The sequence below is a fragment of the Eleutherodactylus coqui genome, chromosome 7 (genome assembly GCF_035609145.1).
Source record: "Eleutherodactylus coqui strain aEleCoq1 chromosome 7, aEleCoq1.hap1, whole genome shotgun sequence".
NCBI classification, from domain to species: domain Eukaryota; kingdom Metazoa; phylum Chordata; class Amphibia; order Anura; family Eleutherodactylidae; genus Eleutherodactylus; species Eleutherodactylus coqui.
The window spans coordinates 212,227,961-212,244,111 of NC_089843.1; the positions used below are offsets into that span (position 1 = coordinate 212,227,961).

At 43.5% G+C, this 16,151-nt stretch overlaps 1 protein-coding gene across 2 annotated transcripts in view; it reads right to left on the reverse strand.

The window, feature by feature from the left end:
• Window positions 1-16,151, reverse strand: part of DNAH6 (dynein axonemal heavy chain 6) — a 286,055-nt gene that overhangs the window by 197,172 nt on the left and 72,732 nt on the right. Inside the window, exons 29-37 of one of the 2 annotated variants that reach the window (XM_066574325.1) lie at window positions 15,528-15,689; window positions 14,817-14,954; window positions 11,751-11,918; window positions 11,501-11,649; window positions 11,296-11,403; window positions 6,636-7,191; window positions 4,737-4,859; window positions 2,152-2,334; window positions 191-334 (exon numbers count right to left, since the gene is read on the reverse strand). In XM_066574325.1, the coding sequence (XP_066430422.1) occupies window positions 191-334; window positions 2,152-2,334; window positions 4,737-4,859; window positions 6,636-7,191; window positions 11,296-11,403; window positions 11,501-11,649; window positions 11,751-11,918; window positions 14,817-14,954; window positions 15,528-15,689 (1,731 nt within the window). The remainder of the gene's footprint in view (window positions 1-190; window positions 335-2,151; window positions 2,335-4,736; window positions 4,860-6,635; window positions 7,192-11,295; window positions 11,404-11,500; window positions 11,650-11,750; window positions 11,919-14,816; window positions 14,955-15,527; window positions 15,690-16,151) is intronic. The other variant, XM_066574326.1, reaches the window with a different exon arrangement.

A 16,151-nucleotide genomic window follows, 5' to 3' on the forward strand; every position in this document is an offset into this window, starting at 1 on the left:
TCTGTACAATTAGAAGAACTTCAAAATGACCTGCTTCCATAAGGACGAATGGAAATTCTGTATCCTATCAGACACTGACACCTAGTGGTCGAATGTATAATATACATTGTAGACATATAAGTCAGTAAGTACTTAGCAAGGTATATCTGTATGACTGCAGGGGAAGTGGGGATCATGTTCTACTGCTTACCTTGGCTTCAGGGTTATCTTCAAACTGCTGCCTGACAAATGTATCAAAAGCATCCCAATGATTTTCTGTTAGATTCCCACCAACAGACCAGACGTAGCAGAAGACAAACGTCTGACAGACAATGCTATTCAGTCTCGACTGCTCCTAAAAAATAATAATGAATGAGCTAAAAACGTTTTGCTGTCACAGACCCACACACACACACACACATATATATATATATATATATATATATATATATATATATATAGTGTATAAGGTGCATGTACAAGAAAAATATATAAAAAGTCACTTAGTATAAGTGTAGAGAACTTTTCGATAAGACAGCCCTTAACCCTTTCCAATCCAATTTGTATCCTGGTTTTCCTAGGGCGCTTACTCTTTTTTGTCATTATACAATGGTGCCATCTGCTGGCTGAACCCAGTACTGCATGAGGTGACACATTGGATAGGCTCCAACAGCAGAGAGGCTGGCAATATACAGTAAGAGAACCCCAACAGACTTCTTCCAACATCGGAGCTGTACAGCCTTAAATCATAATGTCTTGAGACGTCAGACAGTGGATTGGAAAGGGTTAATAAAATCTGCTACTATGTAATTATGTACTGCACTTCTAAATTGGTTCCAAGCCTTCACATGAGTGTTTGCGCGCACATGAGCGTAACGTTTTTGTGGAATTCACACATATTTTTGTGCCCGTATCGGCATATGTTACTGTTTGCGCCCGCAGGACATGTTGATTTGCGCACGATGAACAAAGGCGCACCGATTGAAATGGTTAATTAGCCTTAATGAGTTCCAGATGTGATCGTTTTCTAGTGGAGTTTCAGTGCGTATAGCGCACATTTATGTGCCCCTCCCATTGACTTTGGTGTGCACATATGCAGAAAAATACAGCATGCTTTATTTTTGTTTTGCGCAAGCGAAATGCACGTGTAAAATACGGAAAAGTGAACCTACCCATTTAAATCAATGGGTTCTATTCTCTGTCTACGCAAATACTCCTGCATGAAGCCGGCCTAAAGGTCCATTTACACGGGATGATTGCCGTTCAGAGTTGTTCAAATCCTCGGGCTCCCACAGGAGTTTTGGATGATAGTCGCCCTGTATACGTACATGCAGAGACTGAACGACTGAGCAACAGTTGTTCAGTCATTCATTTTCTGCATGTAAAGACCTGAACGACAAGCCGTTCGGTGTAAACCACAGCCGTTCACTTCTGAACAACTGCTGCTTACAGTGAATGGAGGCGGGTGGGGGGGGGGGCGCTCCCCAGCCTGCTCCGCCTCCATGCGGCCGCGCTCTGAGCGATGCTCTCTCCTGTGTAACATCCAGGACCCAGCTTCACTGGGATGAGCTGCTGGACACTGTTTGCCCAACAACTCATCCCGTGTAAATGGGGCGTAAGTTTTGTTGTTGAGGTCTTGTGAAATTACATTGAGTTTGAAAACACCTGAGGTCAATGGAACTTTCTGGAACTTTCTGCACAATCAAACTGGTCCCCCTTTTACGTGTTCATTTAGAGCTGTGATTGATAGGGGTGGGTGGTGGAACAAACAGTAGTACCTTCTGCTACTGTATGTTGCTCTGTGAGGCATCCGGAGGACATACGCCCCATATTACATCATCTGAAGGTATATGAAACTGCATTACTCCACAGAAGTCTATGGGTTCTATGGAGCCATACGGTTTCATTCCATGGGCTACAAAATCTCACTACAAAATCATCGCTATGTTTTGTAGGCTGAAAGAACCCATTGGAAACCCGTTGGCTTCACATACATGACGCCTAATACTCATGTGAAATTGGCCTTCTAATCGATACTTAAGTCCATCTGATGTTTAGCTGCAATGTGGTGTGTTAGTGCTACCCCTGACTATAGATACTAGGAAAATGGGAAAAGACATCATTGTAATCAGACCCTTTGGGGAACTAGACAATAGCCATTAGCGCATGTACCATTTTTAGGTCCGGCCCTCCTTTTCCAAGCAGCAGTGATTCGAGCAGACAGCACAGTGTCGTTACTTTACTGATATCCACTTGAGGAATGGCCTGAGTGCATTTTCTGGTGGCAAATTTGAGGCCATTCTCCACATAGCGTTCAAACAAATCCAGAATATACTGCTTCATTTCATCAGTCAGCTGTAAATAAAACATATGAATAACACATAAGGGGCTTCTACATACATTGGGAAATTCATGTATGTGGATATAAAAACAAAAATCCAACAAATACAGAAAAATATATAAAATGATAGTAATTAGAGATGAGCGAGTAGTGCCTTAGCCGAGTATCTCCCTGCTTGTCTCTAAAGATTCGGGGGCCGGCGCGGGTGACTGGTGAGTTGCGGCGGGGAGCGGGGGGAGAGAGGGAGAGAGAGATCTCCCCTCCGTTCTCCCCACTCTCCCCCCCGCTCTACGCCACCCGCCGGCCCCCGAATCTTTAGAGACGAGCGGGGAGATACTCGGCTAAGGCACTACTGGATCGAGTAATGTGCCTTAGCGAGTATGCTCGCTCATCTCTAATAGTAATCTGTCTCCTGTATATTAAGTGATTAACTGCAAGCACCCATAGTAAAAATCACCAAGATCTTCCATCAGACTTCGGGTGCATTCACACGAGCGTGTGCCATACATGGGTGTGCACAAAACCGCGTACCCACGTACGTGCACAAACACGTGTGAATGCAGGTCCGTGCCCATTGCCTTCAATGGGGCTGAGGCTGCTGCCGGCAGCCCCATTGCAAGCAATGGGCTGCCAGCTAACCCTGCAGTGATTTTCAGGGAAGGGCTTTAAATATAAGCCTTTTCCTGAAAATCATCCCCGTTTGTGTAAAAAAATAAAAATAAAAAAAATAAAATTCAATGAATGGCCAGGTGCTGCCTGTGATTGGCTGAGTGCTTTGACCAATTACAGGCAGCACTCAGCCGTCATTCAATGAATGGCTGAGAGCTGCCTGTGATTTACTGAGCGGTCAGTCAATCAGATACAGCCCTTTTAGCAGGTGGAGATTTTAAATCCCCACCTGCTGAAAGAGCTACAGAGCAGTGCAGGGAGAAGACAGGGTAGATGCGCCTGAGTCCCGGCAGCTGAGGAGAGGGGAGTATTTTTTTTTTATTTTTAACACATTCTAGGGATGATTTTTTAGGGAAGTGCTTATATTTAAAGCCCTTCCCCAAAAATCTCTGCAGGGCTTGCCAGCAGCCCATTGGTTTCAATGAGACTGCAGAAGTGACGGTTTCATTGAAAGCAATGGGAGAACAAAAATCGAGTCTATTGATTACCTATGGATTCCTTCAGACTAACAATTTTTAGACGCGCCTAAAAAATTGCGCCGCAAAAGATAGGACATAGGTGCATTATTTTAACACCTATGGTAGTCTATACGAGCCAGGCAAAAAAGGGAGGACGTTTAACAACAGCTAGCGCGGTGAGGCGCTAGTGAGGCATTTGAAGTCATTTACATTGTTCTGCCGATCGCAGGATTTCGGGGCTGTGGCATCAGTTCATTGCAAGACACCGCAGCCAGCCATGAAAAATCAACTGTGACTTGGCCACAACTATTCTTCATCCACACAATTTTAGGCTCCGATAGTCACAATTTTTTTGCATGGCTATCGGAGCGTTAAAATGACGTTCGTGTGAAAGAGGCCTTAGGAAAACCCTGTTAAAGTGATATGAAAGGTAATCCAGCCTTCTATTTTATGTATCCGTTTTTATGCTTTTGAATAGGAAAGTTTTTGTTTATTTGCAGAGAATACAAATGGGCAAACAGGCACACGGCTCAGTATAGTTATGACTAGGACGGATTTTCATCCCCTGGCAGTGAAAATTTGAAGCTCCCATTTAATGATACTTAGAATTTGCCACTTAGTCTACTTGCTATTTCATAGCTTTATCAATACATTTGCAAGAGTCATCAACTTACTGTACAAGATGGAGAAAACTGAGCAAATTGAGTTAAGTGTATTACGATGGCACACGTGGTGCAGCTCTCTAGGCATGTAAAGAGTGAGTGTCACGGTTCTACAGGTGTGAGAGGGTTGTGGCATAATGACCACGCTGGCACTATGACACTTTCTTTGAATAATGTCTATAATTAGATATTCCCTGTTTTTACCTAGGATATGTGTAAGTGGCCCCTAGGTTCCAACGTGAGGCCGTCCTTATCTGGGTGATTGTCCCGCTATAGGCAGGGGTTTTTCCCTCTATTGGCTGTTAGGGCTACATTTCCCCTTTTTTCCCCATGTTTGGGTTTAGGTGATGGTTTTGGTGTTTTACGTGGGACCTATGGGAAAATGGTGAGTAACCGCTCAGCACTGACATAACAGTAAGTTTGGTCAGCTCATCTCAGCCAATGCATGGCACTCCACCACCTCCAAGAACCAAAGCAAGAACATTTGAGATGCCAGCATTGAATTCATTTGGATTTCTATAATCTTCTATCCTGTCGCGCCGGCATCCCATGTGTTCTTGCATTAGCTCTCTAGCCATATTGGACCTGGTTTTCATGTGCACACAAAAATAGTTATGGGGTACGTACTTGAGGTGGAAGCCCAGCTAACCAGGTTTGTACATAAGGCATCCATTTAAGCTCCTCAGCATCAATATAAACCATCCCACATCGGCTTACAGTAGCAGGAGACGCAACTTTCAAGTCTTGGACCTGAAATATAAAAAAGGTTAACAAGTTAAATCGATGGTTTATTAGCAAAAAGCACATAAGATTCTTTATTGCCACAGCTAAACTACCCCATGTCCTTTAAGATCATAAAGCAGATGCTTGCTACAGTAGCCTGATGCTGGATGTTTACTTCATTATTCTGAGCTATCTGGATTCAAGCTGCTCAGAAACGTTCCAGTACATGGAAATAAAAATAACTCTCATACAAGTGTCACGTGAATATGGTTTCATTGCGGCGTGCTTATCTGGTAAACACATCTCATCTGCTTATTTCATTGGAAACTTGTTTTCCTTTGAAATCAAACTTTAATTGCACTTTGATGAAGCAATTCTATGAAGACAGACACAAGAGTTGTCTGGTTTATAAACTCCTCAACATTGAAACTGCAACACCAAGAAGGAGACTTTTCTTTCTTGGTGTCAGAACTCAAACCTGGGACCTCTCGCGCTCCAGCTGGCAGCTCTCTCCACTGAGCCATCCAGGCTTTTGGACAAATTCCCCTGCATACCCAAGCCTTGTTTCATGATCCTTTTTACCTAGTTCCTGCCTCTCTGTCCTAGTTTCGCCCTGCTCCTGATTAAGCCCTCTATATAAACCTGTCCCTTTATGCATGGCGTGATTATTATGCTCCAAGCCTGAATCAAGCTCTAATTCTGCCTGCTCCTCTGCTATTCAACTGAGACTTACTGTTGCTGACCCCTGGCCTCCCTTCTGATTATGCAACCTCCCTCCTCCATCTGTACTGCGAACTAAGAGCTCCTGTTGCTGACCCCTGGCTTTCCTTCTGACTATGCTACCCATCTCCTCCATCAGTACTGTGAACTGAGACCTCCCGTTGCTGACCCCTGGCTTCCCTTCTGACTACACTACCCGCCTCCTCCATCTGTACTGCGAACTGAGACCTCCTGTTGCTGACACCTAGCTCTTCCCTGACCTGGTACACAAATGTGCAGGAAAATAAAACATGCTGTGTTTTTTTTCTGCACAATCGAAATGCTCAGGAAAATACATGCATATGAATGAACCATATGGGGAAATGTTCAGATTACCAATGGTATATATAAAACAAAAGATATACTATATTGACTTACTCCAACTGCAACACCAAGAAGGAGACTTTTTTTCTTGATGTCAGGACTCTCTCCACTGAGCCATCCAGGCTTTTGGACAAATTCCCCTGCATACCCAAGCCTTGTTTCATGATCCTGTTTACCTAGTTCCTGCCTCCCTATCCTAGTTCCGACCCTGCTCCTGATTAAGCCCTCTATATAAACCTGCCCCTTTATGCAGTGCGTGATTATTGTGCTCCAAGCCATAATCAAGCTCTAATTCTGCCTGCTCCTCTGCTATTCAACTGAGACTTACCGTTGCTGACCCCTGGCTTCCCTTCTGATTATGCTACCTGACTCCTCCATCTGTACTGCGAACTAAGAGCTCCTGCTGCTGACCCCTGGCTTTCCTTCTGACTATGCTACCCACCTCCTCCATCAGTACTGTGAACTGAGACCTCCCGTTGCTGACCCCTGGCTTCCCTTCTGACTATGCTACCTGCCTCCTCCATCTGTACTGCAAACTGAGACCTCCTGTTGCTGACTCCTAGCTCTTCCCTGACCTGGTGCACAAATGTGCAGGAAAATAAAACATGCTGTGTTTTTTTTCGAAATGCTCAGGAAAATATGTGCATGTGAATGAACCATACGGGGAAATGATCTCAAAAATGGTATATATAAAACAAAAGATATACTATATTGACTTACCTCAAATACCATATGAATCTGGGGTGTGAATTTGATCCGCTCACTATTTGCCAAGCAGAGCATCTTATTATCATCCAAGACAGTATTCATGTTTTCAATCCACAAAGCATCAACGGGGCCATCACAGATAATCCATTTGTGGTCTTTTGAAGTGTCATTTACAGCAGCCCGGACACTCAGCGCCATTAATCCGTCCTTCCATTCCAAGGTTAAATTGTTGACTTCTCCATACAATTCTCCCATTGTGATGGATTTGGGATTTAGTACATATGTTTTAACAGGCTGGTAGAAATGATGCGTCTCACCTGCCTGATGTAAGGCAGTTAGAGTATCTGCGAGGATCTGGTAAACAGTGGTTTTTCCTCCTCCGGTGGGTCCAACTAACATGACTCCATGTCTGACAATCATGGTTTCAAAGAACTGAATGACTTTGTGCACCATGCTGGACACAGGCTGCAGACCACGTGCCAGCATTACCTTTATTATGGTGGACTGTAAAGTGCCGTAGTCATGTTCAGGAATGGCCACTCCAGGGAAAAGATCCGATATAATTCCACTGAAAAGGAGAAACACGTAACAGTTACAGGGCCACCGAGAGACTCCTATTAAAGGGGTGTTCTCATCTTGGACATTTATGGCATATCCAGAAGATATGTGATGAATGTCCAAAAGATGTGTGTTCCACCTCTGCTGTTGACATCTATATCCAAAACGGATGTCTCAAGACCCCTGCTCCACCTGCTAAGGCTGCCCCTGGCCACTACTACTAGACGGAAAATGAATGAAGAGCCGGCTGTCCACATGTGTGACTTTCTGCATTCACTTATAAGGGAGCTGTGCAAAAACTGCCGATCAGGCCAATCACATCTACTGGACTTGGTGCAGATTGTCCCCAGCTGAAAGAAATCTGAAGCAAATGCACATCAAAAAGAGTTTCAATGTGGCAACATTTGGTGCGGATTTTATTGTGAATTTGCTGCAGATTCCACCCCTTCAATTGAATTGTAATTTAAGGGCTGCCATCTGCTGTGGATCTGCAATAAAAACCACAGCAAATGGTACATAACTTAATGCAGATTTTGGTGTGGATTTGCTGCGTATTTTTTCAGCTGCGAAACTCCACAGCCTTAGGGCTCATTCACACAAGGGAATTTAAACAGCTAATTTACATGTGCAAAGAAAACGCGACTATTAGAACCAATGATTTCCTATGGAAATCAGCGACTGAAACTAAGCAACTGAGATTCCCTGCTGTGTGAAAATATAAGTCCTGACCTAGCTTTGTTGCGCAAAGGAGACTATGTGAGACGACTGGCAAAGGGAGATGAAAGGATTCATTAGCAGTGCAGATGGAGGGATTCCCCAGCAGTTTGGATTGAGGGGTTCCCCTGCAGGGGAGATGGAGGGATTCCCCAACAGCATGGATGGAGAGCCTTCCCTGTAAGGGAGATGAAGGGATTCCCCAGCAGCATGGATGAAGGGGTTGCCCGGCAGGGAAGATGGAGGTATTCATCTGCACAGTGTGAATGGAGGGGTTCCCTGCAGGGGAGATGGGGGAAACCATCCGCACAGTGGAGGAATCCCTCCATCTCCCCTGCAGGGGAACCCCTCCATCTGCACTGCAGGAAATTCCTCCATCTACCCTGCAGGGGAACCACTTCATCTGTGCTGCTGGGGAATCCTTCCATCTCCCCTGTTGGGGAACCCCTCCACCCATGCAGCAGGGGAATAACTCCATCTCCCATGCAGTGGAACCCCTCCATTCATGCTGCTGGGGAATCCCTCCTTCTGCCCTTTAGGAGAACCCCTCCATGCGCGCTGAGATGAATGGAGTCCCTGGTGACGAAGGGAAGCCCCAGGGAGTCCCCTAATCTCTCTCTCCATTCAGACACTTTTTCTGCAGTAGAATTGCAAATTTTTTGCGCAGCTAACAGCTAAGTGAATTCCACGCCCGTGTGAACGAGCCCTTTGGGTAATTTCACATAGGCGTGCATAACATCGGGCCATGAAAATTTCACGCTTTGGAACGTTTCTGTGTTAAAAAACGCACCGCATCACTTTAGGGAAGTAGCGATCCTCCGATGCAGCTAGCATTTCCCACTGTTTTCAATGAGAAACCTTGCATTGCATTTGCATGCACCTTGCATGCTGTACAATGTTTTTGCCTGGCCCATTGAAAACAATGGACGATGGATTCCGATGGAATGCCCAAACATAGAGGACATGCCATGATTTTCTCCCACGATGCAGGAATAAAAATCACTCACGTATACGACTTCAAAGAATTGGGGTAAATAATCGAGCGTCTCGCAAAGCACAGTTTTCTTGGCCGTGTGATAGCGGCCTAAAGGACTTAGAGCTTGAGCTGATACTAAGATTAGCAACTAAGTTAATAAATGGAATGGGTGGACTACAATACCCAGAGAGGTTATTAAAATTGGGGTTATTTAATTTAGAAAAAAAGACGGCTGAGGGGCGCTCTAATAACTCTGTATAAATATATCAGGGGACAATACAGAGATCTCTTCCATCATCTATTTATACCCAGAACTGTAACAAGGGGCGCTCTAAAAGCTATGTATATGTTAGGGGACAATACAGAGATCTCTCCCATCATCTTTTTATATCCAGAACTGTAACAAGGGGGCGCTCTAATAACTATGTATAAATATATCAGGGGTCAGTACAGAGATCTCTCTCATCATCTATTTATACCCAGGACTGTAACAAGGGGGCGCTCTAATAACTATGTATAAATATATCAGGGGACAATACAGAGATCTCACCCCTCATCTATTATACCCAGGACTGTAACAAGGGGGCGCTCTAATAACTATGTATAAATATATCAGGGGACAATACAGAGATCTCACCCCTCATCTATTATACCCAGGACTGTAACAAGGGGGCGCTCTAATAACTATGTATAAATATATCAGGGGTCAGTACAGAGATCTCTCCCATCATCTATTTATACCCAGAACTGTAACAAGGGGGCGCTCTAATAACTATGTATAAATATATCAGGGGACAATACAGAGATCTCACCCCTCATCTATTATACCCAGGACTGTGACTGTAACAAGGGTCATTCTTTACTTTGTTTTATAAATCAGTAGATTTATATTGAAATTGTATTTTTGGATACAATTGCCCGTCAACGTCTACACATTTTTACATGCATAAGCATACCATACATAAAACATACCATCACCCCACTCAAACCATGCAATTAATTATAAATATATTTAAGCAAACAATAGTCTCCTTCATGTAACCCCCCCCCCCCCCCCCCAAAAGGTGGTGATGAACTGCATTTTTTTTCTTTGAATCCTTTACTTCTAGAGGAAAGAAGGTTTCTTCACAAACATAGAAGGGGGTTCTTTACTGTAAGAGCAGTGAGACTGTAGAACTCTCTACCTGAGAATGTGGTGATGGCAAATATGCTAAAAGATTTGAAGAGGAGCATGGGCGCCTTTCTTGAGCGATACAATATTGCATTTTATAGCCACTGATTACTTCAGAAGGGTCGGTGATCCGGGGATTATTCTGATTGTCAGAATGGAGTTGGGAAGTAATTTACTCCCCTAAAATGAGGGAAATTAGCTTCTGCCTCATTGGGGTTTTTTTGCCTTCACTTGGATCAACATGGGGGGGGGGGGGGTAACAGGTTGAACTAGATGGACATGTGTCTTTTTTCAGCCTTACACACTACGTTACGTCAGAGAATTTGTAGCCTGTTACCATGGAGACACATAGGTCTGCTTAGTAGCTGTATACACAAAAACATTAGGATATTTCACCAAGTTGCTCAATTTTTGCATACAGAAATTAATAAAATCAGTTGCAAAAGTGGACATTAATCTCTAAATAAATTGTGATACACGCTTATCCCATACTGCATGGGGGGTAAAAGATGGCTGGGGAAGGCAATGACAAACCACCCTGCAAAAACAGTCTGCCAAGAAAATGTCATGATGTGATGTCACCCTAGGGGTCAGTCATGACTCGGTGCTTGGGGACCTATATACAGCACAGCCATCTGAGTTATTAGAAATTATGTTATTGAAATAGGTTTCTTAGGTCCGTTCATCAAGCTATATAAGATCAGGCTTTGATAAAAAATAAATATTTCTCATACATATTGCTACAAGGCGGGGTACTCTTGCTACTGGATCACCATCCACATGGTTAGGAAGTGGCACACCTTGCACGAAAATATGCTCCAGCAGTCTTAGTTTCTTTAAATCTGGCTCTTGCCAGTCTTTATTCACAGCACATCATAAATCATAAACAGTCCATACAGCTTTAGGGTTCACAACCCACAAGGTCCTGTCACTAACTCCTCCTGGGGTGTCTGGAGGGCGTCTTCCTCCATCAGATAGGGTGACAGACCAAACTAGTCCGCACCAGACCTCGGGCTACAAATCCCGGATGCATCTCCCTTCACCGTCTGTCTGGCTCTCTCAGCCAGCATCTCTCTCTCTGGTTTCTGGCAGGAACTGACTCTTTTGTAGCCACTTCCTGCTACACCCATCAGGTGTTAACCTTTACCTTTCCTCTCTCTAGCTACCAGACTGCCTATCTACATACATACACACGCATACCTACACATATACACACAGAAAAGGAAGGTTATGCATGTTGTCATTTTACATACCCAAATAATTCAGCATCATCTGTTAGGAACTTTGGTAGATTTGAATCCCGTAAAGCACGAATCAAAACCACATCTTCATTTAAATCAGGGTTCTCTCTCTTCAATGATCTTAAAAAGATGGAAAGTGACATTTATTTTGGTTTGTGCCATAAACAGAAAGTATGGTGTGGTAAATTGCAGCATAAGTGATACAAGGTTTTCTTACCCAGCCATAACTAAAACTGATTTTACAGCTCTCATCCCAAAATCGTAGTGATCTTGTTGCGACAACTGCTCACTGCAAAGTTTATACATTTGTGTCATCTTACGGGCCAGAACCTTACTGGACTCAAAACCTTCCGAATATAGAATAACCTACGAAGGAATAAAGGAAAAAGCACAAACGATGTTACAATGGACAGACTCTACTATTATCTCCTTGAGCTGCCCCCCCCTCCCCCCCCCCGTGATCTTACCTCGGCAATCAAAGCGTAATTGGGCACCATCATGGAGAATGGTCTGAAAAGTGCCTTCAGGTTGTCTGGCAGTTCAGTCCTTCCAGCATAGCCTGGGTTCATTGTGATAAAGGCTGCACATGTCATAACCAGCTTGATCTCTCGGCCTTCAAACATAAATCTGAAAAGCTACAGAGGGAAAGTTACAAGCGTATAGTATGGATAACGTAATACAAAAAAAAGAGAAAAACATTTACTTTTAATTAATTTTTTATTAGTTTGTAAAAAAAAAAAATGTATATACTGTAATCCATTAAGTAACGACCTCATTGTTTCCAACATCTCCGATTTGTTGTTAATATGCCCAATCTGCATACAAATATCTTACCCTCGTCATCTTTACAAGCTGCTAAAAGTTATTTTACGCCATTACAAATCTATGGAACCTCCTACCCTGGAGGAATGCTTTACAGAAGTGGTCCAGATCTAACATATGGAAGCGATGATCACACAAACCCCTGTAGAAACAATTGGGTGAGGCCAAATCTGGTTTCATTCAACTGCCTTCCAATCCTCCCATACTTACCACACCCTTGTGAACTAATTACACTCTATAAACGAAAAACCCCTCATCTCACTGAAAAAGAGTACATAATTGATCCTCTTTAGAGCGCAGACACAATGTACATGCAGAAGTGGACTCACCTGGTGTGGAGAGCCTGTCTAAAGCCCCATTTACACGCAACGATTATCGCTCAAAATTCGTTCAAGCTATGGCTTTTGAGCGATAATCGTTGGATGTAAACGCTTCCATCTTTCACTCTTCAGCTGATCAATGATTTTTAGCTGAGTATAAAATCCATCCTTCAGCTGGAGAGAGATAGCAGGGACGGCACGTCGTATTCTCCACGGGAGTAGCTGATTACATTGTATACAGTGCAGCTGAGTTCAAAGTCCAGACCAAATGCTGGGATTTGCAAACAGCTGCTGGAGGCTTATTTACATGCAAATGAAGCTGATAAAGTACTAATGAGCATTAGTGCCCATTAGTACTTTCTGCAAAATGATCGCTAGAACTGTCAATCTTTCAATCGTTTGAAAGATTGTCTAAGTGTGTAAATGAGCCTTAATTGACAGGTCTCCACACCTACAGTTGCCTTTAGAAATAGTCACAAGCAAATGAGTCCTGCCAGGTGTCTGTGAAGCAGGGAGAGCGGCAACGGATAAGCCCAGGGTCACACGACCTCGGTCACAGATAGTGCAAGAATTCAAAAAAAAACCTTCTGTGCTACAAACTTTGCTTAGTAAGTTAGTAATATAAAATATAACTTACTCCGTAGAGGAGAATTGAGTGCCACCAAGTCCCCCCAGTATCCAGATTCGTAGATCAAAATTTGCCAAAGAGAAGTAGATGACTTTCAGTAGTTTATTCCACAATAATATAAATATTACCAAGACAACAATGAAAACAAAGTAAACAAAAAAGAAAGTTGGGTGAGTTTCATGGCCCGATATGGTGCTCGGCCGAGTGTAGGAAGCCTTAGTCATTGTAAACTCCAACCATGCAACGTTAAGGGCTAAATTCTGCAAACTGGGGTGGTATTTTTTGCTGGTCACACAAATGTTTGCTGTTGCATGCAGATGCAATCCTAAGGTCTCATGCATGGGGCAGGAGGTTGTATGGAGGCAAAGAGTCCCTTGTAGCTCCCTACTATATGATGTTCATTCAAGTTCATTCATGTTGGAGATATGCTTGCCAGAAGCTTTGCTTCTAGGCATACAGAGTCCCCGAATATGGCATGTGATGAAGCATACCACAATTATTTTTTCTGTTCAATTCGTATGGAAGTCGATGGTATAAAAAAAACTTCTGTATGTCTTCGTACGAAATTGTGGGTGTACAGGCATACAGAACATGGAGTCATCATATGGCCGTGTGCATGTGGCCTAAGCATCAATGTTACCGTAAGCTGAAGGAAGGAATTCAACAAAAAGTGACTCCTAGGTAACAGCTGGCATTTAACCCCTTGAGTGGCGGGTTTCCTACCACCCTGTCGTGCCCACCAGGGCAGGTTTTTTAAAATGGTCTAATCATTGAATTTCAACTAGTTTTGCAGTTGCGTTTTCATTTTTCCATTGACATGGCCATATAAGGGCTTGTTTTTTGCGGGGCAAGTTGTGATTTTTTAAACAGGGGGGAGGAAAAAAAGAAATGGGGAAAAAAGAAAAAAAGGGGCCATGTCATTAAGGGGTTAAATAATGTATTAACTTCCTTCTCTGGGTCATTACGACGCATGGATACCACATGTGTGATTGTATTTTTGATTTTTTACAAAGTAAAGGGAGAGAAGTGTTTTTTTATTTTTTTAATAATTTTTTTCCTTTTTTTTTTTTTTAATTTTTTGACATTTTTTATTTTTTTTTTGTCCCTTTAGGGGACTTCCACAGGGACCCATCAGGACCCCTGATCACATTCCGGGGGTCCGATGGTGACAGCCCTTTACATGCTGCAGTGACAGCCCTTTACATGCTGCAGTCACATAGACTGCAGCATGTAAAGGGTTAACACAGCAGAGATCGGAGGTTTTCTCTGATCTCTGCTGTAAGAGCTAGTACCTAGCTGTCCTCTCACAGCCAAGCACCAGCTCTCCCTGCCACAGAGACCATCGGCTTGCTTCTGACAAGTCGATGGTCTCTATGGCAACCAGTAAACAAAGCAGGAGATTGCCGACATATCGGCAATATCTTCTGCTGGTTTTTCAGAGCCCTTGCTTTGTTCTCTGTGGGACTGTGCAGGAAGAGCACACTGTCACAGCTTGTGGCATTGTGCTCTGCAGCTCCCATAGTGATACATAGCCCGGAAATCTTCCGGGCTATGTTGCTATGAGCAGTGGAGCTCGTCCCCGGAACTTTTCCGGGCGTGCCACTCAAGGGGTTAATAGTGCGAATAACGGGTATGTAAATATCTAGGAGGTATACAGTACTTTAGTTAACTACACAGCGTCTTTTGTGGAAAGCATTTCAATCTGTGTATGTAATAAAAATGTAGGGTAAAATTTAGGACAGGCAGAGCAAAATCGGCATTACCTTTGAAGCTTTGGCAGCCCTTATTGTAATTAGCTGCTGGGCAATTACAGAAAGCACTTCAATGTCAATACGGTTAAATTCGTCAAAACAGCACCATGCTCCAGACTGGGCCAACCCACTGAAGAAGCGACCCATCATCTGCAGAAAACACACAAGAAGTTCACAAGAACAATCTAAATCTAAAAAACTGTTGTAGCAGAACTTGGACTGTGATAGCAGGAGGCGACTCTGGTGGTTTTTTCACGGGTCTATAGGTAAAAGTAATGTTAGCTACATTTAGAGAGCTATCACCACTGGCGAACTATAGAGGATGCAGGGGATGAGGTTGCACCCGGGCCCAGTAGCCATAGGGGGCCCATAAGGCCTCTCTTCTCCATATAGGGAGCCCAGTACTATGCATAAAGCATTATAGTTGGGGGCCCTGTTACAGGTTTTGCATTGGGGCCCAGAAGCTTCAAGTTACGCCTCTGGATATCACTGTACACAAATGGAAATTAACAAGGTTGCTTGGTTTAGAAAACCCATTGTCAAATAATTTTTCATAGATTTCCAGGGTGATACCCCATTCATAACCTCCATCAATAAGCCAGACCGGGGCACCGCTACAAAGAGTCTGGCTCTGGAGAATCCAGCAAGTCATTGCAGTACACAACACCCTGGGTGGCATGTAATGCTTCACTGGCCACGTGCAGACAGAATCGTGTTGCATACCTTGTAATCCAGACCATCTGAACAGTTGAAGACCACACACTGTATAGCCAGGGCTTTGGCGAGGTCTTTTGTGGTCTCAGTCTTCCCAGTGCCGGCAGGCCCAGCAGGAGCTCCACCAAGATCCAGCTGCAGGGCGCCCATAAGACACAAATAACACCGATCCTTGGAAAAAGAAAGAAAGCACTTCATTAGTAGATTTAATTAAATCTAAGAACCAAGTAATGGGAACTTATATAATGCAGGAAGCATGTTGATAGTAATGCCCTACAGAACAAGGCTGTCCACATGGCTTTGTGGAACCTCACTTAGTCCAATCCATGAGAACAACAGAAGGGACTGGAGGGACTGTAGTCTGCAGACGTATTCTTATGAGTGTAGAAAGTTAATACTTGCCATACTCTTTTTCTATATGTAACTTCTGTATATCCAGTATATACTGCCCACATATAGAAAAAGAATGAAATGCATATTTGTTCTGTGGAAAATACCTCCACGGTTTCACAATTTTAGGGCGGCTTCACGGGTGTATTTACGTAAGCGAAATTTGCATATGCAATACGCATAGTATAGAACCCATTCATTTCAATGGGTTCTTTCACATTACCTTTCTTTGAATGCACTTTG